Source organism: Salmo salar, chromosome 09 (genome assembly GCF_965601325.2).
Source record: "Salmo salar chromosome 09, fSalSal1, whole genome shotgun sequence".
Taxonomy (NCBI): Eukaryota; Metazoa; Chordata; class Actinopteri; order Salmoniformes; family Salmonidae; genus Salmo; species Salmo salar.
This window is the reverse complement of record NC_138299.1, coordinates 133,713,083-133,740,606: the sequence shown is the minus strand read 5'-3', so window position 1 is coordinate 133,740,606 and position 27,524 is coordinate 133,713,083. Positions and strand designations below refer to the sequence as shown.

Sequence of the window (27,524 nt, the reverse complement as noted above, 5' to 3'; positions counted from 1 at the left end):
GGTCTTGTAGTTGAGGGATATGGGAGTTCTGATTGGTTCCAAGTTTGGCAAATTTGCCTGAGCAGAGTGTTGAAATATACTTATGAGAAAATGTGCAAGAACTGAAGGTGCCAACAAATTCTTTGGTCATCATAAGAATGTTTTACTCTCATATATATATAAAAAAAAATCAGCTCCTCTCTCGACGGGGATCGACCAACTTCACGTTTTTTGGCTTCACCCCACCACTTATGCAACACTGTAAGGATTGTCGCATCCTTTATTACCAAAGTTACAAAAGGCTACAACAATATACAGACACTTACCAACCATCTAGACCACAATGGTACTTTACAATTATAATGGCAAATAGCAATAACAGTATGTCATTTCTGGTATCATATCATTACAAAACAGCACACAATATAAAGCTCACAAGTTAATGCAAGTACTTCAGATATCACCATCACAACTGAAGGTTAAGCTGCTAGAAAATAAACAGATACAGTACATACATACACGTGTCGAGCTAGTGAAGTTTATTCAAGAGTCTTTTCGCAATGAAGGCAACTTTTGAATGGAAACAAATGACTGTTTTTATAGACAAATCTTCAGCCCTTCATTGACTCTCTGTTGTTAGGGAGGTCTATTCAAGCAGCTGAAGCAAGCTTGTTAATTATTCTTTGTTAATTAGCTTCATATCAAACATCATTAGTGTCTTTTCATTGTTGATAGTGGTACAGTATAGCAGTGTGTTGCCATTGGTAGGGTCATCTAATTTTGCTATTCTCATCATAGTATTCCATCAAGAATTGGTCAAATAGAATTACTGCATGGCTGAAACCAAAACTTGCACCCACATCAGCCCTTGCAGGGTAAGACTGCCCACCCCTGCAATAGTGGATGTATTTAGTCAGAGAGCAAAATAAGCAAAAGGCAAAAAATAATAAACCCTCATGGGTTTCAAAAGACCCTCATGGATGTTCAAGACTCAGGGAAATAGGAAGAACCCCTCACTAGTTATAGAAACACCACAATGCCCAACAGCTTATACACCATATACTGTAGATACCACTAGCAATCCATATATCTCCAATATAACCAACAATTGTTCTGAAGGTAGATACAATATTATTCAAAGGGATAACTGTGTTCATTAACCATCTTTATAATTTTATTCATCCTTGACAATTAATTCACAACTTTTTTAGAGTACAAATAAATTACAAATATAGAAAAATTTAATAAAATAAAAACTGGAACAAAACATAGAAATACATCTTGTTATAAAATCTTCAGCGCAATAATACCAAAGTGCTGGAGTGGTGCCACACTTTTTCGCCATCCCTAACAAACACAGCTGATTAAACTCATTTCATTCTAAACTGAAGATCCTGATTAGGTGATTATTTTTTTGTATATATATATTTTGCCTTTTTCTCCCCAATTTCATGGTATCCAATTGGTAGAGTCTTGTCCCATCACTGCAACTCCCGTATGGACTCGGGAGAGGCGTGCATCCTCCGAAACAGAACCCAACCAAGCCACACTGCTTCTTGACACAATTCCCGCTTAACCCAGAAGCCAGCCACATGAATGTGTCGGAGGAAACACCGTACACCTGGCGACTGTGTCAGCATGCATGCGCCCGGCGCAGGAGTCGCTAGAGCGCAACGGGATAAGGACATCCCTGCCAGCCAAACCCTCCCCTAACCCAGACGACGCTGGGTCAATTGTGCGCCGCCCCATGGGTCTCCCGGTAGCAGCCGGCTGCAACAGAGCCTGGACTCAAACCAGGATCGCTAGTGGCACAGCTAGCACTGTGATGCAGTGCCTTAGACCACTGCGCCACTCGGGAGGCCCATGATTAGGTGATTACTGGAGTCAGGTGTGTTAGCTGGGGCAAAAGTGTGACATCAATCAGGACTGGAGCTCTAGGTAGAAGTTACCCTTTAAGGCACAAATCCAGGATTAGTTCACCTGTCCCATATCCTTCCTTAGAGACTGTAAGGAACCCAACCCCTGACCTAGATTATGAATCTAAGGAGTGTGCTGCCTCCTTCAGGCCAAATCTGTAATGACACTTCAATGATCACCACCCCATGTGAGTCATCAGAAGCCAGCCTAATGGCCCGTGGGGCTGGATGTCATTAGTGATGTCATTAGCTGGTGGGCGTGGGAAGAGCTTTCTCTCTTGGTTGTCAAGGTGACTGTGTGGACCTAGAATTGACAGGTACACTCTTGACTTAAAGAGCAATCTCCAAATGGACTAACATAGCAGCTGTTGCCTCTCTGTGTGTGAGAGAGAGAGAGAGAGAGAGAGAGAGAGAGAGAGAGAGAGAGAGAGAGAGAGAGAGAGAGAGAGAGAGAGAGAGAGAGAGAGAGAGAGAGAGAGAGAGAGAGAAACAAACCCAACCTGGCCTCAATCTGAAGTCAACCTTGTTGTTTGGTTAGCAACCAAACAGTTTTGATCAATACCAACATGCCACTTCTATTCTTAATTTGGATGATTTATTTTTCTTCTGGTTGAAACATTGAAGACTTCAACAACCGAACAACTAGTCAAGTACATCAACCTTCAAATAAAAAGGCCAATTTCATTTTTACCGGTTTGCAATTGGCAACAAGACAGCTGAACCCTTACAACAGAGATGTCAAAGCTCATGTTAGGAACAGATGCAGCTGCTACAGACTTTCGAGGTAGCAAGTGTTTAGTTTATATAAGAATTGGCCAATAAACGTTCTTAGTGCTAGTGTTACTCAGCATGTTTACAACATGTTCAAGAAGACACAGGTTTTGGATTCAATGATTCCCTGTAGTATGTATATTTTTATATATTCTTTTCTTTGTCAGTGCTATGGGATTTGCACCTCAACCTGTAAGACATTTCATATGTATAATTTCAAATGTCTTGACTTTTTCCGCATTTTGTTAGGTTACAGCCTTATTCTAAAATTGATGAAATAATTTTTTCCCCTCATTAATCTACACACAATACCTCATAATGATAAAGCAAAAACAGGTTTTTAGAAATGTATTCAAAAAAAAAAACTGAAATAGACACTTTGCTATCTCGAAATTGAGCTCAGGTGCATCCTGTTTCCATTGATCATCCTTGAGATGTTTCTACAACTTTGATGAATTAAATTGATTGGACATGATTTGTAAAGGCACACACCTGTCTATATAAAGGCCCACAGTTGACAGTGCATGTCAGAGCAAAAACCAAGCCATGAGGTCCAAGGAATTGTTCGTAGAGCTCCGAGACAGGATTGTGTCGAGGCACAGATCTAGAGGAGAGTACCAAAAATGTCTTCAGCATTGCAGGTCCCCAAAAACACAGTGGCCTCCATTATTCTTAAATGGAAGAAGTTTGGAACCACCAAGACTCTTCCTAGAGCTGGCCGCCCAGCCAAACTGAGCAATAGGGGGAGAAGGGTCTTGGTCAGGGAGGTGACCAAGAATCCGAAGGTCACTCTGACAGGCTCCATAGTTCCTCAGAGGAGATGGGAGAGCCTTCTAGAAGGTCAACCATCTCTGCAGCACTCCACCAATCAGGCCTTTATGGTAGAGTGGCCAGATGGAAGCCACTCCTCAGTAAAAGACACATGACAGCCCGCTTGGAGTTTGCCAAAAGGCACCTAAAGGACTCTCAGACCATGGAAAACAAGATTCTCTGGTCTGATGAAACAAAGATTTAACACTTTGGCCTGAACGCCAAGCATCACGTCTGGAGGAAACCTGGCACCATCCCTACGGTGAAGCATGGTGGTGGCAGCATCATGCTGTGGGGATGTTTTTCAGCGGCAGGTACTGGGAGACTAGTCAGGATCGAGGGAAAGATGAATGGAGCAAAGTACAGAGAGATCCTTGATGAAAACCTGACAAAGATGAAAACAGGACAAAGACCCTAAGCCCACAGCCAAGAGTGGCTTCGGGACAAGTCACTGAATGTCCTTGAGTGGCCCAGCTAAAGCCCGGACTAGAACCCAATCGAACATCTCTGGAGGTACCTGAAAATAGCTGTGCACCAACGCTCTCCATCCAACCTGACAGAGCTTGAAAGGATCTGCAGAGAAGAATGGGAGAAACTCCCCAAATATAGGTGTGCCAAGCTTGCAGCGTCATACCCAAGAAGACTCGAGGCTGTAATTGCTGCCAAAGGTGTTTCAACAAAGTACTGAGTAAAGGGTCTGAATACTTATGTGAATGTGATATTTAAATTAATTTGCAAAAATGACTAAACCTGTTTTGCCTTTGTCATATGGGGTATTGTGTGTAGATTGATGAGGAGAAATGTAATCCATTTTAGAATATGGTTGTAACGTATCAAAATGTGGCGAAAGTCAAGGGGTCTGTATACTTTCCAAATGCACTGTAAAACGTCAAATGTAATGAATAGTAGAATTGTATATTTTATACATGTATTTTTGGCTTTCATTCAATGGACTTTGTGTGTGTGAATTGTAAATGCCTGTACCCTAAAACAGGAGAGAGATTATCCCACACTACGTCTCCTTCTTTCCCTCTCCTTGCCCTCTACTCTCTTTAACCTCTGTGGGCATGGGTCCACTACTCTTGAGGAAGTCAGACCTCAGCAGGCGGTAGAACAGAACTATATTCATGGCGGTCATGATGGCAAGCCCTACACTCCCCGCTGTGTAGCTGAACAGGGGGATGTTGTCCCGGTTCAGGACCAGCCAGCGGGTCATCCAGGCCAGGGTGTTGATCCGGAACACCACGTAGGTACCTGGAATGATATGCGGGTTGTTACTTTCAGCACAACGTCTTAGCGCCAAGAACATATATCCTATTAAATGATATGTATTTCTATACTGAACAAAAATATAAACGCAACATTCAACAATTTCAAAGATTTTACTGAGTTACAGTTAATTTGTGGTATTCAGTCAATTTAAATAAATGCATTAGGGCCTAATCTATGGATTCCCCATGACTGTTGGTCACAGATAAAAAAAAAAAAAGGGCCTCACAATGGGCCTCGATCTCGTCATGGTATCTCTGTGCATTGAAATTGCCATCAATAAAATGCAATTGTGTTTGTTGTCCGTAGCTTATGCCTGCCCATACCATAACCCCATCGCCACCATGGGGCACGCTGCCCCACCATGGGGCACGACCACATGACGCCATACACGTGCTCTGCGGTTGTGAGGCCGGTTGGTCGTACTGCCAAATGATCTAAAACAACGTTGGAGGCGGCTTATGGTAGAGAAACAAACATTCAATTCTCTGGCAACAGCTCTGGTGAACATTCCTGTAGTCAGCATGCCAATTGCATGCTCCCTCAAAACTTGAGATATCTGTGGCATTGTGTTGTGTGACAAAACTGTACATATTAGATTGGTCTTTTAATGTCCTCAGCACAAAGGGCACCTGTGTAATGATCATTATGTTAAATCAGCTTCGTTATATGCCACATTAGTCAGGTAGATTATCTTGGCAAAGGAGAAATGCTAACTAATAGGGATGTAAACAAATTTGTACACAAAATTTCATACATTTCATATACATGTTGCGTTTATATTTTTGTTCAGTGTATATGTAATTCTGTATGTAATTATGTGGTGCTAACATTTGTATAATCTACTCACAACAGTGCTTACGACCGTTGAAATGTCATGTAAACAAACCCCTTCATGGCAACTCATGATGTGAAGTTATAGATAATGACTAGCTGTTCATTAACAATATGCTTCATCATTGAAACCTTATGAACATGACAGTACCTAGGTTGACCATGCTGTTGATGCGGTAGAGGTCGCCCGCTGCTAGGCAGGCCATGCGTAAGATCTGGCGCAGGTGGAGGAACACAGAGTTGATCTCAACCAGGAGGGCCACCACAGCAAAGCCAACGTAGCGACCGGTCAGGACGGCGATGCCGAAACAGCTGATCACCTTGGAGGAAGAAGAGGGAGAGAGAGAACGAGAGAAAGTTAGTCACTTAGTGGCAGTGATGTATTCAGGTTCTTAAATCGAGAGTTTGACTCAAGTCCTAAGTCCCAGCTTTCGAGTCCAAGTCAACTCACGAGTCCTAACATAACAAAAAAACAACTAACTCCTCTACCCAGAAATCACATGGTTTACCATCATCCCATGAGGTAGTGGTGGGATGACTGGGATCTCATGACTTAGGTCATGTCTACCATATTAACAACGGTGCAAAACGCACCACATCCCACGAGGTAGTGGTGGGATGACTGGGATCTCATGACTTAGGTCATGTCTACCATATTAACAACGGTGCAAAACGCACCCCATCCTGTGACCATCTCTGTCTGACTCACAACACTACAGTCTTTGTTTTTATGATAAATATTGTATTATTTCCAGGAAAATGTCATAGTTAGATTCTCATAACAAGCCCTTGTTTGTTTTTCCTTTATTTGATACATGCCTCTGAACGTCAAACACTATATAATTACATTGAGGAAGGTCATCATGCTTATCAAACATCTGCAAGGTCATGGTTGTGAAATTAAAGTCAGTGAGGTTACAGCATATCAGATAGTCAAAGATTTTTTATAACTAAACCAAGATAGACTGTCGTTTTCAACGTGAACAATTGAGTCATAGTGGGCAGAACAAGCAAGGAGGTGGGCAGAGCCAAGCACGAGCTAGCGAGATCTTATTAGCCCATTCTAGTATACATTTCCATATTTCCGTTAGGGAACGCCTACTCTGTGAAGTGCGTGTGTGAAATAACTCAATTCGCCTTTGCACTCCTTCTAAACAACTACATTTTTTACAACTTTGGCAAAGATTAAAGTCTATAAAATGTAGTCCGCTCTGTTCTTAACAGATTATAGTTTTAGGAACAGAAAACTGAATTGAGATTAAATGTTTCATCGATGAGAACATTTGCAGAAGGTCGGCCAAAATCCATCTTGTTCCATCTTCTCCCACTGCCGGCCACTGGGCTTCCTCTCACACCATATTTGGTAGTGAGTAGAAACGCCAAGCAGATGCTTCACATATACATCCTGTGAAATATCTGTCTCGTTGTTCTATCTGTGAGAGAATCTTTGGTAACAGGGGGTGATGTTGTAGTAGCGTACCAGAACCAATAGGTGGCACCCAGTGCCAGTCTACAATAGAGACACTATGAATGTATACATACATACTGCTCTGTTATACAACAACTTCAGGGAAATATTTTGAAAAATATTTTATTAGACTGCAGCTGTATTTTATTGTGTGTCAGAGTTTGATCAGTAAATCTCACTTCCAACTTAGTTACTGTAGCAGACTGGAGGGCAGATTTATGTTTTCCTAAAATATCCCATTCCGAAAGAACAACACCCTAGTAGTACAATGACCTCACCCTGTCCACACTGTTACTAACCCTAACCTTCTCCACACTGTTACTAACCCTAACCTTCTCCACACTGTTACTAACCCTAAACTTCTCCACACTGTTACTAACCCTAACCTTCTCCACACTGTTACTAACCCTAACCTTCTCCACACTGTTACTAACCCTAACCTTCTCCACACTGTTACTAACCCTAACCTTCTCCACACTGTTACTGACCCTAAACTTCTCCACACTGTTACTAACCCTAACCTTCTCCACACTGTCACTACTCTCCATTCAAACCACTGGATTACTCAGTCTGTCTCCCAAATGGCACCCTATTCCCAATATAGTGCACTACATGCGTGTGCACAAAAGTAGCAAACTACATAGGGAATAGGGTACCAATTGAAACGCAGACTTAGCCCCCCAGAACTAACTGTAGACCATGTTACATAGCAGTTACTGGCACACCAATGCAGCAATTTAAAGCACAAAGGTTCAAACATCCTCAATGGCTTGGTTGTGAGACTGAGCTTAACAATTAGGCAGGACCCAATGGGAGGCTTTAAGTGTGTGTGTGGCCCCAAGGGTAAGGCTGAAGTCAACGGAGGAGGTGCAGTCCCTAAACTGACATTTACATTTTAGTCCTTTAGCAGACGCTCTTATCCAGAGCGACTTACAGTAAGTAGTAAGACAAATGGTAATGTGATATACAGCACCACACACACACTGGGGTCTAGTCTAAAGGTCAGCACACGGCTAGTGGCTACCCCCTCAACAGGAATAAAAAGACAGAATGAGACGCTTACATGTAGCAACTCAAATCCAAGCATGTCTGAATAATAACACCTATTAAGCCAGACTACCAGTAGGCCAGCACTGACATGAGATACAGTATTATGTCCTCTTCCCCTTGTTTTCTAATATAGAGGCCCTAATCACATGTTGCTCTTAGTCAATAAGGTGTGTGTGACTCTCTCCCCAGAGAGAAGCCCCAGGTAAACACCCCAGTCTCTTATATATACACACTCACACTAAACCTCAAGCTGTCTTATCGTTCCTCCTGGTCACACACACACAGACATCTCCTCAGGGACACTCAAAACAGGAACCGTGGAGGTCAGATAATAGCCTTATGCAATGCCCTGATAAGAGACCTCATGGCCAGGATTCTGTTTACCTACTGTAGTTATCTATCACCTAGCAGCTCTCTCTGTAACGTCTCGTATGGTCTCTCAACGTTGATCCTTGGCATTCATTGTGTAGGCTGGTTCTCACTTCAGCTGAACATCAAGACAGACACTTGCTGTATGTATTAAGAACAACTGCTTGGTTAATTAGAACACACATTTTTGAATAACCTATTTCATAAATACTGTTAGATATTCAGTCACTATTTTGGTTACCTATCTGTGATACTTCAAATAGTAGAATTTGACCATGGATTACTGGATTACTGGTTGAAATAAAAAGCCTGCATACGGTTAGAGCATTGCGCAAGTAATTGAAAGGTTGCTAGATTGAATCCCTGAGCTGACAAGGTAAATATCTGTTGTTCTGCCCTGAAAAAGGCAGTTAACCCCACTGTTCCTAGGCCGTCATTGTAAATAAAAATGTGTTCTTAACTGACTTGCCTAGTTAAAAATAATTATTCCTGGGACAATAGACTTATCAGACTCATTGGAGATCCTAGTATGTGTGTTTATGCCTGCTTGTATGACCATGGCTTCCTTTATGATGTTTGAGGAGTGTTGTTAGTGAGCGGGATCTTCAGTAGAGCCACTGATTGTAGTTTCCTCCCTGTTCTTGGGAAGGTAGGGGGTAATCAGAGCCATGTATATAATAACTGACTATAATCATTGATATAAGTGGGTGAGAAGGCACTCACTCAATAACCCCTTACACAATCTCCACACTATACCACCTTACACAAGCTACACACTATCACCTTACACAAGCTACACACACCCTACTACTATAAAACACGTGAGATGAACTGTACATCTCTTATACAGCAGTCAGCCATTTAATACAGCAGCTGGTGGTTACAAAACCTTTATGCCTTACTATGACCCAGCGAATCAGTCAGGCCATCATCTGGAGATGGTAGTCCCAAAGCACAGAGTATATCCCAACTGACCCATCTGAACTCATCCTGAGAGAGACAGGGGGTCATCACTAGGCCCGAGCTCAGGCATGTGGCTCTTTGTGGGGTATAATTAGGACCAGAGATCATAGCCTGGGTCCTGGCTGGGTCTTGTCAGTCAACCAAATTAAATCAAATCAAACCATGAGAGGGGATGAATCCCCAAACCGTGCCCGACCGTGAGCCCCACTGGCTGGGGTTGAAGCTACTGTAATCCCCTTTCCCTTGGTCAACACAGATAAGACAGCCCCTTGGACCATTAGAATGATTCAGCATTAGCAGGCTATCCCCTGCTAAGCCAAGGTAAGGCTGGACGTCTAGCTGCTGGTAGCTTATTAACAGTGCCACAGACAGACACATAGTGGATACACACAGGGCCAGGGTGATGAGACTGCTGGCAGGGGACCCAGTCTGTGGGCACGGTGAGGTTAACCTTGTCCCTACTGTATGTGCTGCTGTGTCGTGTTCAGTAGGGTACAACGTAGCAATACGTTTTGAAACGGAAAGCAAAAATCAGCAGTAGAACCCTTGTTTCAAAAGAGTTTTCTCGTTTTGTGTATATTGAACAGGTTGGGGATAAAGGAGAAAGGGTGAAAACAGTATGTGTGAGTGTGTGTGTATTGTCTCAACCACAGTAAAGAATGGCAGATAAGGGACAGAAAGAGCCAAGATGGCCGATGTTGTTCAGGAAGAGCCAAGGTGACACACAGCAGTGGCAGACCTACGAAGGTGGAGGATAAAAACAAAAGTGGCATAGATACTCAATTTGTGGAATAACATAGAATGGACTTTGGTGTAGAAAAGCCTTTAGATGCAACTTCCTCCTACTAAGATTTGTAGGGTCATGGCCAAGATGGCAGACAAAGATAAGGCAGCAGAGAAACCAAAATGTCAGCCAGGTGTGAATGGAACAACAGAGTAGGTCCATCTTCAGAGCACCTACCTCTCTCTGAGCGGTAGAGACACACCTGGAACCAAACCTGTTCCCCTGGTTACAGATGACATGAAACCTCAGGACAAAAAAAGGCTTCCGGAGTGAATGTTGGCAGCCTGAGCAGCCTGTTCTGCAGGATAATCAGAATAATGAAATGAAGACACGCCCCACACACACACACACACACACACACACACCACACACACACACACACACACACACACACACACACACACACACACACACACACACACACACACACACACACACACACACACACACCCCCCCCCCCCCCCCCCCCCCCCGCTACCATCTAGAAGGTGGAGTACAGGAGCATCAAAGCATGGACTGAGAGACTGATAAACAGCTTCCATCTCCAGGCCATCAGACTGTTAAACAGTCATCACTAGCCAGCATCTGCCCAGTACCATGCCCTACACCTTTGACATGGTCACTAGCCGGCTACCACCAGGTAATCTACACTGCACCGTAGAGACTGCTGCCCTTCATAAAAACATAACAAAAAATGGAATCACGATGGGCACTTTAATAATGTTTACATAACTTTTTACCCACTTTATATGTATATACTGTACTCTAGTCATGGCCAATCCTATATAACTACTGCTGTACATACCCTTTCTATTCATACACTGTCCATACGGTCTATATAAGGGGTCGGCAACAGGGGGACCAAAACCGGCTGCGAGTGACTGTAGTTGTATTTAGTAAATCTGTTTCCAATTATTCCCACAAATAAAAATGTAAGGTATGAGAATGTAAGGTATGAAAAGATTGTTTGAAAAATAATACATCTCTTTTTGGGGCTTAGTTGTGTTAAATTTTTTTGGGCTAAATTTACTGACTAATAATGCCACGCTCCATAGCGACCATCACACTCAAACATTTACACTGATAGCAACGGGTCAATACTGGACTCGAGTAGACAGATGGAGCCATTTCCCCTTCCCTTAGTGTAAGGGAAGTAAAAATGGGCTTGGCAAGTCTATGGTAAGGAACTAATGGGAAAGCCTATGGAAAACGTCCTGTCTTGTATAAAGCAGGGCCAGGGTGTGGTTCAGGAGAGGAAGTTTTATGTACAGTATGGGAGTGTAGCGAGGGGTCAAAGTCTACACGTAAAAGATATGTGTATGAACCATCATGTTCACACATACACACAAGCTTGCATAAACATAAACACACACATCCACGTTACATAAAATAACACGCATCCGCAGTAGAAGATACTATGATGACGCTTCTAGGGCTGATCAGGGTCAATGTCACAAGACTAAAGTTTAACAGACGACCATAGAGTTAGGAAAACCCAAAACATTATGTGTATGGTGTGTATCCATGGTTAGTAATGGTAAAAGAAAAACAAAGTTTGTCATGGAATATGTTTAGAGGTTGCTGTGACATTATTCATAATCAAGTCACTAGTCCTCACTAGTGGTTGCCAGGCAATAGGTGTGGAAGTGTGAATTGGTTTTGGTGTGTTTTTGCAGTGACTCACCTCACTATTTCTCACCTAACTGTTTCTTCTAGATGTTGATTAGTACAGAAGCTACTTCAAAAACAATGTACCTACACTATTCAGTTACCCCTTGACTGTATATGTACACTACCAGCTGTGAAACAATACACTTATCCTATGGATACTTGTGCATTACGTTTTGAGCAAATGAAAATGTTTCCATAACTACCCAGCATACGAACAAGTGTAAGTGAGCTAAATATAGGAATTCCCTTTAACACATGTTGGAATCTGGGATTATCTTTTGAGTACATCCTCTCCTCCCAAGACTACACACATTCCATAGTTGCTGGAAAACCACAGACGTACATGCTTTGGAATTCCCAGGTATCCTTCTAGCTGGCAGCTAAGTCAGGGAGGGATCTCTCTCTCTGTGGGACACACACACAAAACAAATAGAGACCGTTCCTCCTCAAGTCAGTAAAGACCAACTCCCTCATTCTCCTCCCCCTGAGCCTGTCTCTACGGTTTCTTTACGCGGCAGCTTCCTTGAAGAGCCGCATTCCTGGTTGCCATGTCAACGTCTAACAACAGTCGCTCTGTTTAAGCACATCTGGATTTTCTGCCCAACCTCTTTGGAACTGAAGGTGTTGTCATGACAATGAGGGGACCGTGGGGACAATGTGGGGTCTTTCTGACAATGTGGACACTTCATAACAATGTAGGGATGTCATGACTTCGCAGGGACTTTTTCTCTAGGGGACGTTGTTGGCATTCTTATTGTCAGGCCCTAGGCACAAAGAATATGTTTCTGTCCAATACCAGCGTACAACAAAATGTTTACAGTTCACTGTTGAGTTATTAGAATTCCTAGAAAATGTATTTACTTGCATTTTTTTGAACTTTACTCATCTGCCCTGTATGTTTTATGGTTGACTGGTTTATAGTTTAATGACTGGTTCAATCTATGTATGAATATTGGATGAGAGGGGTCTTAGATAGGCTGGTATCATTGGGTGAGTGGTTTACTGTATAGAACGACACTGAGGAATGGAAAGCTAAATGATGAAAGGGGCGGAAGCTGTCTTGAGTGGGTGGATTCGTGGGGGATGGGGTGGTGTTTTGACTGTGTGGGTGTAGGGGATATGGGGGCGGACAGCTGGGCTGAGTGTGTGTGAGAGGGGGTTCATGTGGAGACCAGATGTCTCCTGTCTGGAAACACACCAGGTGCTCTTTGGAGTGTTTCCCTGCTCCAAAGAGATGTGGCCGCAAAACACACCACGACTCTCCTGCCAAGAATCTACAGACACGTTCTCTCCCTCACCCCGCTTTCCTATCCTTCACACTCAATCTCACTCTGAATCACATTATCCTTCTCTATTGTACTACACAGTAGGTGGGTGTGGGCTTGGGAGAATGGCAGCCCAACTCAAAACTGGTGTTCTCACTATGGCTATTATAAGTTCTAATAACATTCATGCCATGACAGGGCTAAAACACCACATGAGGTAATAGCTCATAGCTCTAGGTTTAGGCGACATGTTGAAAGAGATGAATATTGCGCAAAAATAAACAGCAAGCAGTACTCCTTCTGGCTCCTCAACCCACAGAATATAACCCTGGCCAAAATGGAGTGTCTGTGTGGAGCACATGAAGTTCTTTGGAATATTTATTTTGCAAATACATTCAGCAGCCTACTATACAAATGAAATTGCTCCTGCTGGCATTGCTTCAAGTCCAGGGACATTTTTAGTGGTTTGTGAAAAGCAAACCACAATTTAACAAACAAAACAAACCACATATTACGGAAATGTATGTTAAGGAATTTACTTCCGAAGCAAATTCGATATTAAAACTCAACATGCTGTTTTGCTTTTAGAGTACACATAAGAGAGAGCAGAGGGTTGAGAATGACGAAGCAGAACGCAGGGCATGTACCACAGCTTTGGCGGCTGTTGTACTGCGGCCATATTAGACTGCGAGTCAGTGGAATCTGACAGAACGAGGGGACATGGAGAAAGACTGGTCTGCAGGAGCAGGACTATCAGGATCTGTAGAGAAGAAGCTTGGGGGAGAGAAAACAAGAGGACAGGAGAGGAAAGGAGGAGAAGAGAAGCTGGCAGGCATGACATTCCATAAGCGTCACACCACACCATAGTGACACAGCCACAGCCACCAGTGACGTCCATTATACGGCCATGCAGAAGTTCTTGTAGAACACTGAGTCTCCAAGTTAGGCCTAAGTCATGGATCCAATCGCATGACATTCTCACAGGGAGCAAGTGGAAGCATCAAGCTTCTCCAATACTGCCTGCTTATAGCAATCATCACCGTAGTAAACTGAACAGAGTTACATTCATATATTTAGGCTGGTGTTTTATGACCCTTCAAGTGAGAATGCAGAAGGGGCTTCTCCTAGACTAAGCATGGAGATGGGGTGAGAGAACCTGAGGGAGGATCAAGGAGGGTAGACTGGGTTCCCAATATGGCAGCAGTAGTAGACAGGGCAGATACAGGATGTAGGGGAACGGATAAGATAGTAGATCTCAATGATGGAACACAGCAGTCCAAGTATCAGTTAGAGGGTAGCGCATGACACTCGTTTCCCTACCAGCACTAAGCACTACTAATAAGCAAACTCAATTATGCGTAACGAGACAGGGATGAGGGAAATGGCAAACACACTGTGGAAACCTTCAAAAACATCTGACAGTCAGAGAACGTTTGAACTGAGAGCGTAGCTATAGAGAGTTCATTTATAAAAGCAACTAGAGTCAAATGACATCTTCCCTGCTGATCTACATATCTTAAATGAACTGTATTAGATGCAATGCCATTTTCAAAATGTTTTTTTCATTAACTTCTGCAGCAGTTCTCTAGCATCTACTCACCCGTGTTCATAGCGACCTTAATATTTCCAAATATCATTGCCAACTGGGGCAGCACACGGGGAGGAGAAGGGAGTGTTTTATGGTAAATTATTCCTTGTTTTTCCATGAACCAAGTCGAAGGCAGTGGCAGCTCCAAAAATGTTGCTGAAACTACAGCAGAAAAACCCCTTGAAACAAAAAGCATCCCTGACAACTTCTACAGTTTTGTAAACGCAAATCTGGTGTTTGTCAGAATGTCTGTCCATTTCGTTTTGATTCCAGACACTTATAAAGCCCTTATATCTTCTGTTATGAATCTTCATTATGCTCATACATATTTTACAGTATCTTCTCAGTCAGATCTGAGTGGGGCGGTGCTGTGTTGATACAGGTGCCCTATTTCTGGCACAGACAGTTTCCCAAAGGAAGGAAGGGGTCAGTGGTTGTTTGGCTATACTAGGGGACTCTGTGTTGCTCTGTGTCAAACTGCCAGTGGTGTACCCATATGTCATTGTAAGAGAACTCCCGCCTTTCTTACCCAGCAAGCTCCACTTAAGTGGAAAAAATCCCCAAGTTTCCATGGAATGTTTGACAGCTTATCCACCCCCAGTTATTAAGACTGGGTCATGTTCACTAGACATGAAATGGTGGAAAACGGGCTGAAACTGGGAGGTAGCCTTCTATCTGAACTTGTCCAATAAGAAACCCTAGTTTATGTTTTCCATTGCACATCGTTTTGACCCATTTTGCTACGATATGCCCTGATGAATACGAACCCTGGTCGACGACTACTGGAACTACTACTACAGCTTTGCCTTATTAACTCTTTAGCGTTGGTCCTTAGCTTGAGTCTTTACTGTTGTTAAGTCTGCAGTTCAGAGAAACCCCTCTACAGGATTACAAAGTGAGTGACTGTAACCAACATTACTTTCAGAGGATGAGGATGGGGTACGCCAAACTAAGGCGGTGTTTGCCGCAAACCGTAGAAATTGTCAACAAGACATTAGCAAAGACCAACAAAATGATCCATTGAGGTCTCAGATTCAGAAAGAGAGTTTCTCTCCCTTTACTTCGACCCAAAATCACAAAACAATGTTCTTATTTATCAATACTGCCAGGCCCAGAATCCAGCAGTAAACACCAGGGGAAGGAGGAAAAGAGAGAGTGAGAGCGAGGAGAGAAGGAGAGAGAGAATAAAGAAAGACTGATAGGGAGATAAATAAAAAGAGAGGATGGGAGCGGGAAAAAGAAAGGGATCACAACACAGAGAAAAAGGGGGATGTGAGAGAAGGAGAGGAAAAGTGGAAGTCATAGTTCCTCCCAGGCCACAGCCATGGACGGTCTGTCAACACTCATCCAGACTTCCTCCTTCTCCTGTCCTGAATGGAGCTTCCAGCAAATAAAAGGAGCAAAGAGCAACAACAACAAAACCTCAGAATGGGGGACTGACTGGCTGTCTGGCTGGCTGCTGGCCCTGGGAGAGGAGAGGATGAGAACCATAGGGTGACATCAGGGGAGCTGGGAGTCCAGGAAGGGATTGAGCCAAAATACACTGGTTCACTAACCTTCCAGGGCCAGAAGCAGGTGGAGCTGCCTGACAAGCTGAGCTGAATCCAGTCAGTCAGCCAGTCAGTCAGTTTAGATATGGAGCTGCCTGGCAGGGTGAGTCCAGTCAGTCAGTCAGTTTAGATATGCAGGACTTGCCCTGGACAGTGTTGATACATTGACGACGAACAGCCAGCTGTGAGTCATACATACACATGAGAGGCTGAGTGTGAATACTGTACTGCTCACCAGCATGTGTGCGAGGGATACTGAGACACACACTTATAGAGGCTCACACATGTAAACAGGCATGTGCCCACATACATGAAGTATATAAGTAAGAAATCTATGAGACAGGCAGACAGAGACCAACACGACAAAATCCTTGAAAGGCAGGTGCAAACCTACACAAATCATCTTCTATCCACTCATCTAAAAATGTACATCAACATCCCAAACAGGTCCTCAAACAAAAAGGTCTTCAAAAGCTCAGCATTGCCATGGAAATGGGTCAGGCAGAAGACCATTGGCGCATGTCATGGTCAGTTTAGCATTTTACACCTCAATGGTTAAGGTTAGGATGGGGGGAGGGAATAACTGATCCTAGATCTGTTGCCAATAGGCAACTTTATTCCCTGAGGTAAAGCCTCGAGCAGCATTCTACAAAGATGAGACATCAATTCTCAAGGGAATGAGAACAAGACCATCAGGTCTTTCTCAAGTACACTGGTAAACAATGAACACTTTTCTCAAAGGACAATGATGAACAATGAGCATTTCTCTTCACCAGGTGCTCTCATTTGAGGCCTATTACGTAGTACTGGAGCTGTCTAGCTTTGATGGGAAAGAGAACGATAATGAGGGGTAGTTCCTAGCTACTGTGACCGATGGGGTTAGAACAGATTTTCTGAGGGACAGAAGAGCACATTAGCCTGCTAAGCTAAAGTCTAGGCATTGACTTAGGGAGCCAATGCAACTCATCAGGTCTCTGGCAAATTTACTCATCATGCGAGCGTGGTTGCCCAAAGACCTCTGCTCCACTGGCGTGCCTGGGGGTTGACATCCTCAAGGGGATGTCTGACAGGTTAGGAGCCTGATGAGGAATGCTAGCTGGACAAGGTTAACAGTCAGGTTCTGATACGTCTTCATTTCTTGTTCTTCTTTCAATTTTTGATTATGTGATTATTGTTATTGTATTGCTATATATTGCTGCATTGTCGGAGCTAGAGAGATAACCATTTTTCTGCACCTGTGATGCCATCTGCAAAACTGTGCAAGCAACCAATAAAATGTGATTTGATCTATGCTGTATGCTAACAGGGGCCAATGACTGTGGTGGTTTTATGTGTAAAATGTGTGTGCACTGTTTCAGTATTCTCTGGTGGGTGTGTTAGCTAGATAATAAGGTTGAGACAGGAGATTCTAGGCTGGGTTTCACCTAACTGCTGATACAGGGTCAGATATTTACCATCCCCCTAATGATCAAGGTTATGGTGAGTGAGGTAAGGTAACCTGATCCTAGATCTGTGGTTGTACACAACGGGTACCTCAAACCTCCTAGATGCTACCAGGAGGACCACTTACCACTGTGTGATGGAATAGGAGCTCCCATGACAGGATCATCTTCTGGTTGACCACCATATCAAGGAAGTCATAGATGAAGTAACCTGTTGAACAAAACATAGAAAACGCATATTCTAGCTTAGAACCAAAACAAAGGAATGGAGATCGATAGAACAAAGGATTTTTCAGTGGAGGACCATTTGGCATTTCATGTATATTTAGTGGGGACACCTCTTGCCAGTCGCTTCCATGATGAAACCAAGGATGGTAACCAAGATGTCAGTTAGAGAACGCTATTTATATCAGTCCTCTGCTATGGGTGTAACCATGGAGACGGCTTTTCAGAATGGTGTAAAAATAATGAAGAGTTAAAGATAGTCGGGCGCATGTGTGTAGGAGAGGAGGTCCTCCTCTAGGGCAGACTAGAATTAACCCCAGTCTGTGTTCCTACTACATATTCCACTTGACATTCAATACCAAAAAGCTTCTGTAAATATAGTGATGAGATGTGCACCTTGAGAGCATCCTCAGTTGCTGCAGTATATGACAAACACACGCTGAAGAAACAACTGATGTTTACTTAACCAAATCGTCCAAATTGAATCCCAAAAATAATTCTCACTGTGCATTGGGAATCGATTTTGACTGAATAGGAGCCATAATATTAGATTTTTTAAATGTGTAATCCATTCATCTTTTATCATTCCTAGTGTATAAAGAAAAGCCATTTTACAACCAGTGAAGACAAGCAACCTAGGTCAAGCGTTCACATTATCGAACCATGGTAGCATGTGACCAACACTCTGTCGGTTGGCCTTCCAACAGGCTCTCTTATCATTATGACACTGACAGTGTTTCATAAGGATTCATTGGTTCTGTCTCTCTCTGCCCCTCTCTCCCTCTGTGAGTCTCTCTCTTTCCCCCTTTCTCCCTCTCTCTCCCCCTGCCCCTGTCCTTCTGCCCCAGTCTCTCACCTGTCTAACACCACACGTGGCTGAAAAAGTTCTGAGTAGTCTTTAAATACGACAGCAGCATAGCTCTATATGTTGTCACAATGGGGACTGGAGCCAAACTCTTCCGTTCTGTGGGTTTTGGGCAGTGACAGTCCAACGACATGGCGATCAAACACAACTTGTCTTTATACTGGCTGACAGCCAAACCATGGAATGTTTGGTTCTTGAGATGGTAACTAATAATACAGAAGTCTACTGAAATAGTTATTATCAGAAAATCTTTGTGACTGATCACGGATTCTCAAAACAAAAATATTTTTGAATGAAAAGAACGACACACCCAATAGGAGAGGGGCACTTCATGAGTGTCATGTTCGGTGTCTAACACCGCGTTTACCTTTGGTCAGCCTGGGAGGGTACCTAATGTAACTGTTCTGCATTCCAAAACGTCAACACCTTTGCCTTGGCCTGACATCATCAACTTGGCCCACAAACCGAGTCCCAGGCTAGTGTTTGTTTGGTCAATCAGAGCAAAAAAACAAACATTGTCAATATGGCCTCCGAACATATAGTGGATTTCACTATGTGGCCAAACTGCCATGTTGAAATTGCCTATAGTGAAAATACTTTATCTTTCCGGCTTTGCATTGTGGCCTGATAGAGACAAGCATACTATAGGCTCAGTGTCACGGTCACGCCACATTGTTGTAGGCAGGGCCCAGAGGATGCACCATCCTTACCTTCCTCACCCTGACTCCCTTCTCTGTTACAGATGGCATTTGACCCGGGCAGGCTGCTGTGGCATAAATCAACAGCCTTCTTCTCAGGCGCTACGGCCCATTCTAGGGTCACGTGATCTACGGGGGTAGGTCCGGAGCGGTGCCTGGGACGAAGCAACATAATGCCCCACCATTGATTCTAGAACTCTGGCAAAACACTGGCAGGCAGCATTAAGGGGTGGGTGGGATTCTCTAGGAGAATGCTAACAATCCTTGGAATTCTAAGGGAGCCCTTGTTGGAGCCCTTGTTAGCCAGGCACATATCCAATAAATTAGCAGTATATAGCATGGCATGCAGTCATTTAAATGAGCTCATGCCATTGGGGAAACAATACACTAGCCAATTAGAGTCAAAGTCAAAATAGAGGAAGTTGTATTTAAAGGAGCTGTACTGCTGGGGTTTACTCTAAGCTTGGCGTAAAGATTTTGTCCATCTAGCCGAGACTCCTAAAAATGTGAAAGCTATGGTCTGGTTTGACTTGTGCTGCAGGCTTAATTCTCATTCTACAGAGCAATTTTAGCTGTCAGACACGTGAAGCGTGTTGGGGAGATTGGGGGAGAGATCAGTGGAAGGGTATAGGCTGCCTGACACACACACAGTATTGTTCGAAATCACCTGAGAGATAGACATGGTCAGGTGGCAAGTCAGTCCAGTGTGTCCATCCACACAATTTCATAGTTGCCTTATAATGGTCCTCACAGAGCATTGTGACAGTTAACCATACAAATAATAGAAAATGGCCATATGAATGCATCAGTAACCACAAGCAACAGTTACAAAACAATTTAGCCACAATTAAGGGAGTCCAGCTCCTCAGTGAATTGGTGTGGCATAACATGTCAGGATCAATCCATGACCATCTATAGAGGATATACATGTCGTTGAAGGTGGTGTGTGTTCCACATCGCAGTGCCACTGTTGTTGATGGTCTAATCTGTTGATCCAGCCAGCTTCAGTAAGCCTAGTGTGTCATAGTGCTGATATCGGATCAGGTCTCCCCTGTCTATATAATATTATTCATTATGATCTAAATTAAGGCAAAACTGATACGAGACCAGCACCCCTACTTTGAGACTATGAATACAGGGCCTGGTGTTGCAGGTTAGAATATAGGCAAAACCTTTTCTGCTTTTTTCCCCTCATTGTGTCACATTACAAACATGAGTTTGTAGAGTCTGGCTCCCACACTGCTTCAAATCAAATCGTAATAGTCACATGCACTGAATACAACAGGTGAAGGTAGAGCTTACAGTGAAATGCTTACATACAAGCCCCTAACCAACAATGCAGTTTAAAAAATATACGAATAACAATAAGAAATAAAAGTAACAAATTATCAAAGAGCAGCAGCAGAATAACAATAGCAAGAGTATATACGGGGGTACCGGTACAGAGTCAATGTGCAGGGACACCGGTTAGTCAAGGTAATTGAGGTAATATGTACAACTAGGTTGAGTTATTAAAGTGTCACGTTCATGTGTATAGACGGACCAAGGCGCAGCGTGAGTAGCATTCCACATCATTTATTACAAAACAACAAAGAATAAACGAATCGTGACGACAATGCAGTGCTAACAGGCAACTAAACATAAACAATATCCCATAACCCACAGGTGGAAAAAAACGCTACTTAAGTATGATCCCCAATTAGAGACAACGATAGCCTCTAATTGGGAATCACACCAAAACACCAACATAGAAAAAACAAACTAGAAGCCCACATAGAAAATATAAACTTGACTAAACCCCTAGTCACGCCCTGACCTACTTTACCATAGAAAATAAATGTAAATGTAAATGTAAAATAAAGGCTTTCTATGGTCAGGACGTGACATAAAGTGACTATGCATAGATAATAACAGATAGTAGCAGAGGTGTAAAAGAGGGGGTGGGGGTGCAAATAGTCCTGGTAGCCACTTGACTAGATGTTCAGGAGTCTTATGGCTTGGGGGTAGAAGCTGTTTAGAAGCCTCTTGGATCTAGACTTGGCGCTCCGGTACCGCTTCACCAGCCCTTCCAAAAGTATCAGTATAATTTGTTTTATCATTATTATTGTATATCATTGTTATTATTGTAGACCTATTTATCAATCTAAACCAGTTCTTCAAAGCTGCAATATGTAACTTTTTGGGCGACCCAACCAAATTCGCATATAAATGTGAGAGTTATAGATCTCATTGAAAGCAAGCCTAAAACACGGTAGATCTGCTATATGGGCGCTATTTCTATGCTTCCAATTCTTACATTTAGTTTTTGCTTCTTTTACTTTCGGTTTTGTACACCAGTTTCAAAACAGCTTAAAATACAATATTTTTGTTTATGAGAAATATATTTCACAGTGGTTCAGATGGGACATTGATTCTCTACACTATACTTGCTTGTTTTATCACATAAACTGAAATTAGGCAAACTATTAGAATTTTAGCAACCAGGAAATGCCGGATTTTTGCATAGTGCATCTTTAAATATGCAAAGTGTGTTTTGTTTTATTCTGTTGAGACATTTGTTGGCTAAATTAAGTTCAATCTGTCTTTAATTGTGTGCTCCGTATTTAGTTTAATAAGATAAGTAGGCCTGTTGTAAAATAAATATAATTAGACTATTGCTGTTATTTCTTGGGTAGGGTAGGCACTAGCCTTTCTTGGTAATTGCTGCAATATAGCATGTTCATAACTTTTCTGAAGGTTTAAACCAGTTCACAAGTGTTCTGTTTGATTCTGTTGAGCCATTTTCTTTGGACACATTAATTTCCAACTGCAATGTTGTTTGCCAAGATCTGACAGGCAACAGGTAGCCTAGTGGTTAAGAGCATTGGGCCAGTAACTGAAAGGTCAATGGTTCAAATCCCCTAAATGACTTGATGAAAAATCTGCCAGTGTGCCCTTGAGCAAGACACTTAATCCTAATTGCTCTGGATAAGAGCGTCTACTAAAATGTATTAATATCCTGATTATATTTTCCCTATAAACAACGGCTTTACTTTTTATATTACCTTGATAAAGTTCAGAAACTTGTGAAGGTTTTGTGTGGCTATTAGCCTATTATACTGCAGTCCTATGATATGAAGGCAGTGCGCACTGGCGCTCCAACTGACTCTGACATTTGAATTTGAGGTGAGGAAGAATGTTTTATACCTACAAGAGTTACTCCTGTAATCTAACAATATAATGCTTATCTTTATAGAACATATTCTGATCGAAAAATAATGAATTATCCTCCTTCTGTACGCCTATATATGTATAGCAGACGCAGTAGCGTATCTGACAAGGATAAAGACCTGCATGTTGGTCATAGCATGCCGCCGGCATAACTCTCTCTCTTTAGGGCGAAGTTTCTCTTCATTTTTATTTATTTTTTAAATATTAATACCACAGTAGACACCTAAGCCTATAGGCCTATGCATCCCTTACGCTGATGCATTTAGTGCTCAATTCTCTGACAGCTGAACCGTGAGGGGGACAATTGATGCTTTAGGAAAGTAAAAACCCACAACGAAACACAAGGAATAGTGTTTTTGTAAGTTGTTATAGGCGGTTTTTAAAGACATGTAAATGTGGCTTATTTGGCTAATGTCCCTCATTGAGAACTCCTGAGTGGCGCAGCGGTCAAAGGCACTGCATCTCAGTGCAAGAGGCGTCACTGCAGTACCTGGTTTGAATTCAGGCAGCATCACATCCGGCCGTGATTGGGAGTCCCATAGAGCGGCGCACAATTGGCCCAGCGTCGTCTGGGTTTGGCCCGGGGTAGGCCATCATTGTAATTAAGAATTTATTCTTAACTGACTTGCTTAGTTAAATAAAAAAAATAAAACATTGATTGTGCTGGCTGCGTGGGTGGGCATCCGAATAGGTTATGAACCCAGTGCATATGGATGACCGGTACATTTCTCAAATGTTCGATACATTAAAATCTTCCTAGTCACTTGTCCGGCGCCGAATCTTCATAACAGAAACCCTGATATATAGTATAGGGTACAGTAGGGTACAAAATAAACTTTCCAGTAACTGACTCAATTATGAAGATGAAGGATAGGCTACTCACCGGTGATGGCTGATGTGCTTGTGCCAATATCTCAAGATAAGCTACTTTGAAAAGCAGTGCTGTTCGCTCAGAATCGCTCAAAAGTTGAGAAATAAACTTCTACAGACAGATTAGTATTCTCTTTTCACCAGTAGGCATTTGCTTTCCAAACGGTAGGGCTACGTTTTTCTCGTGATTGTATTTTGAAATTTGTGAAATGCTTACTGACAGCCGTAACCAACCACAGAAATATAATTAATAGATGGATGGCAGCTCTCATTCAAGTCAGGACTGACAGCAATTGCTAGTGTAGCCATGAGTTTAACAGTCAAAGTCCCAAAATCCTTCTATGGATTATATCTATTTGTATTTATTATGGTTCCCCATTAGCTGCTATAAAAATAAATAGAGTTGCACACTCTATAAATAAACTCCCCATTAGCTGCTGCCAGCTACTCTTCCTGGGGTCCAGACACATTAAGGCACATCACACAATTAACAAAAACTTTTCTTAATAAAAGTACATCATATAACATCATTAACGCACTACATATTTACAACAAAATGTATAATACCACCATATAACAATATAAAAATATACATGTGTGTATAGTGTGAGTGCCTGCGTGTGTTTGTCTCAATCAGTCGGCGTTGGCCACACCCGAACAAGCTGTTATATATTTGGCGGGTGTATTGGTGAAATTGCAGCCTTCCCAACTGTACGTGCCTGTCATAAAACTTAATCTACTGCTATTTTTTTTGAAGTTATTGACCCCCTGTAGCTAAATTAAGCTCTCTGGTGTAGTATTTTGAATAATTTGATTCATGTCTGTTTAGACAAGAGTAATATCATTTTGGAGGAAATTATTTGTTATAACCTAATTTTGGCAAAATTATTTTAAATTATCAGGGGGAGCTGCAGCACCTCCAGCACCCCTACTTCCTGTGGCTACGTGTGGACAGTTCACACAGCCCTTCCCTTTACCTCTGCCCATCCACACACACTCACCGATTGATACAGAAACCAACGCATGCGAGAACACAGAATGGGTTCCTATCAAATCTTCGGCCATCTGTGGGTGTACGAAAAAGCTGTAGGGGAAGAATAGACAAATTCATTTGAGATAATAAGCAGGATATTTTATTCAAAACAATTACTTTTTTATTATTATTGGGAGAGAAATTGACAGAATTAGAACAGTGAAAATATGTGTAGGCTAGATAAAAGTAGAATCTGAAGCATTTTATATGACCATAGATTCATTGATTTAACATTTCACAATTCAGTCCAGAACAAAACATTGTCCACATTATTCCGTTACCTTATCCGACAAAAATCAACATATAAAAATGTATTATAAAACCTATTATATCAGTTACTAGTCTGTAACGTATAAGCTTTTAGTAGGCTAATTGAAAACAATGTATCTTTACATTTTATGCATCATGGCAGTGGAAAACGACTCACCACAGTACAGCCCATATCCCAGTTATCAGACTGTGTGTGAAAGATGTGCATACATTTCTCCATTTCCAGGCGTTTCTGCAAGCAGACTCAGGTATAGGGAGTTTACTGACACCACAGTTGACAAGTTTAAAAAATCCAATAGAGCCACCCGCCGTCAAAAGCACTGAATTCAACTCCATGGCCACGACCAACTCCTGTCTGTGTCTTTCTCCACTTGAAGAATTCAACGTCTGAAAATTCGCGCGCTGTAGTTGTTCAAGACCTGACGCGCTCGCTCTCTCTGCTCGCGACGGATATTTAGCTGTCAAAGCGGGCGCAGCTACACTCATTGAAGTATGCGTCATGAATTTATCACCCCGCCTCTGTTCATTCATAAAGCGTTATGGGAATAGTTTTTTCATGAAATGTACCAGACAAAATAGACGCACGTTGATTTTTGTGTTGAAAAGGGCGACTTCTTGTGGTCATGGTAGATATTAGGCCACACAATTGATTTTGTAACTCCTGTATACTGTATGTGATTAGTGGTCATTGCATACATGACCGCTAATTAGGCTACTACTCAGAATATGACATATGTATTTTGTGTAGTAGTTATAATTGCTCCCTCATCCATATTGACTCCTTATTTTCCTAATCTATTAGGCATATCCTCCATAAATTACATTTATTTGGAATTTACATGTATGGTTGTGCATGGACTGATAGGCATAAAATCCAGTAGACTACAATATTCAGTGGGCTATGACAGGGTTTCCCAAACTCGGTCCTTGGGCCCATACTGGTTGCAACCAACTCAGTTGGTTATTTGAATCAGCTGTGTAGTGCTAGGGCAAAAACCAAAACGTGCACCCACGTGTTTGGGAAACCCTGCCCTAGTAGGCTATGTTCTTGTAACATCATGCTGACCGACAAGCCCGTCACAGGCATCAGTTACCATGTGTTGTACTTAAGCAATAAGCCCCGAGGAGGTGTGGGGTATGACTGTATGGATTATATAGCTATGTTATTTTATTGAAACCCGCCTACACCCTTGGATAAGATGAGTTCAGCTTGGTTTGGTTCTTGGTGCTGCTGTGGGTAGAAAAGGTCTCCGACGCCTCTGGACCATCTGCTTGGTGACAGACTGGGATGCACGCGCTACCGACTCTTTGGTTAAAGCTTCTACAGGTCAGGATCAGGTCACTGGGATGGTGTGTCTGGAGTCTGACCTGCAAGATGGACATTAAGATCTTATCACACACCCATCACACAATCAGATAGATTATTAATATTATAGCACTTTTGCTGCAACTGTAAGATACAAAATATATTATTCCATTGTAGGCCTGTGACTCATGTACACTAGCACACGGTAAATTGCTGCGTGCTGCTTAGGCGCTCAGAGTGGCTCGCTTTTGGGCGTGCTGGCAGCATATGGCAGCATATAGCAGCATCTTCGACTGTGCGTCAAGAATTCAGGATATCAAGTTTGTATGTAGGTCTGGTTATAAATGGATAATTAGTTTAATCCATTCTCCATTTCATGAATTTATTCACAGGTATACAGTAATATGCTCTATAACGCTCTGGTGACAAAGAAACTTTGCTACCTTGTTTCCATTCATCCACATGGCTGGGAGAACCTATTCAAGTAAGTAAATACGTTTAGAAAATGTAAAAATAAGTAAAAAGGATGTACACTCAAAAGATATAAAACACATACTCATTCAAGGGTTTTTCTTTATTTTTACAAATTTCTACATTGTAGAATAATAGGGAATACATCAAAACTATGAAATAACACATATGAAATCATGTAGTAACCAAAAAGTGTTAAACAAATCCAAATATATTTTATATTTGAGATTCTTCAAATAGCCACCCATTTGCCTTGATGTTAGCTTTGCACACTCGTGGCATTCTCTCAACCAGCTTCATGAGGTAGTCACCTGGAATGCATTTCAATTAACAGGTGTGCCTTCTTAAAAGTTCATTTGTTGAATTTCTTTCCTTAATGCATTTGAGCCAATCATTTGTGATGTGACAAGGTAGGGGGGTATACAGAAGATAGCCCTATTTGGTAAAAGACCAAGTCCATATTATGGCAGAAAAAGCTCAAATAAGCAAAGAGAAACAACAGTCCATCATTACTTTAAGACATTAAGGTCAGTCAATACAGAACATTTCAAAAACGTTGAAAGTTTCTTCAAGTGCAGTCGCAAAAACCATCAAGCGCTATGATGAAACTGGCTCTCATGAGGACCTCCACACGAATGGAACACCCAGAGTTACCTCTGCTGCAGAGGATAAGTTCATTAGAGTTACCAGCCTCAGAAATTGCAGCCCAAATAAATGCTTCACAGAGTTCAAGTAACAGAAACATCTCAACATCAACTGTTCAGAGGAGACTGTGTGAATCAGGCCTTCATGGTCAAATTGCTGCAAAGAAACCACTTCTAAAGGACACCAATAGCTATAGGCCTAC

General features: G+C 42.3%; 1 protein-coding gene across 1 annotated transcript; it reads right to left on the bottom strand.

Moving 5' to 3' along the window:
* Positions 1-241: 241 nt before the first annotated feature.
* LOC106612839 (TLC domain-containing protein 2) lies at positions 242-25,364 on the bottom strand. Its single transcript, XM_014214412.3, has 5 exons — positions 25,058-25,364; positions 24,599-24,681; positions 17,858-17,940; positions 5,731-5,899; positions 242-4,730 (listed from the first exon to the last, which is right to left on the bottom strand). The coding sequence occupies exons 1-5, from the start codon at positions 25,234-25,236 to the stop codon at positions 4,489-4,491; spliced, it is 756 nt and encodes a 251-aa protein (XP_014069887.1). The 5' UTR covers positions 25,237-25,364; the 3' UTR covers positions 242-4,488.
* Between the last annotated feature and the right edge of the window lie 2,160 nt (positions 25,365-27,524).

What these genes read in the sequence shown, in the direction of transcription:
- LOC106612839 (XM_014214412.3), bottom strand. Translation starts at nt 25,236, where the DNA reads ATGGAGTTGAATTCAGTGCTTTTGACGGCGGGTGGCTCTATTGGATTT. An exon ending in GGGATATGGGCTGTACTGTG is followed by an intron (nt 24,682 to 25,057) that starts GTGAGTCGTTTT and finishes CTTCCCCTACAG; the next exon opens with CTTTTTCGTACACCCACAGA. An exon ending in GTTGGTTTCTGTATCAATCG is followed by an intron (nt 17,941 to 24,598) that starts GTGAGTGTGTGT and finishes TTTGTTCAACAG; the next exon opens with GTTACTTCATCTATGACTTC.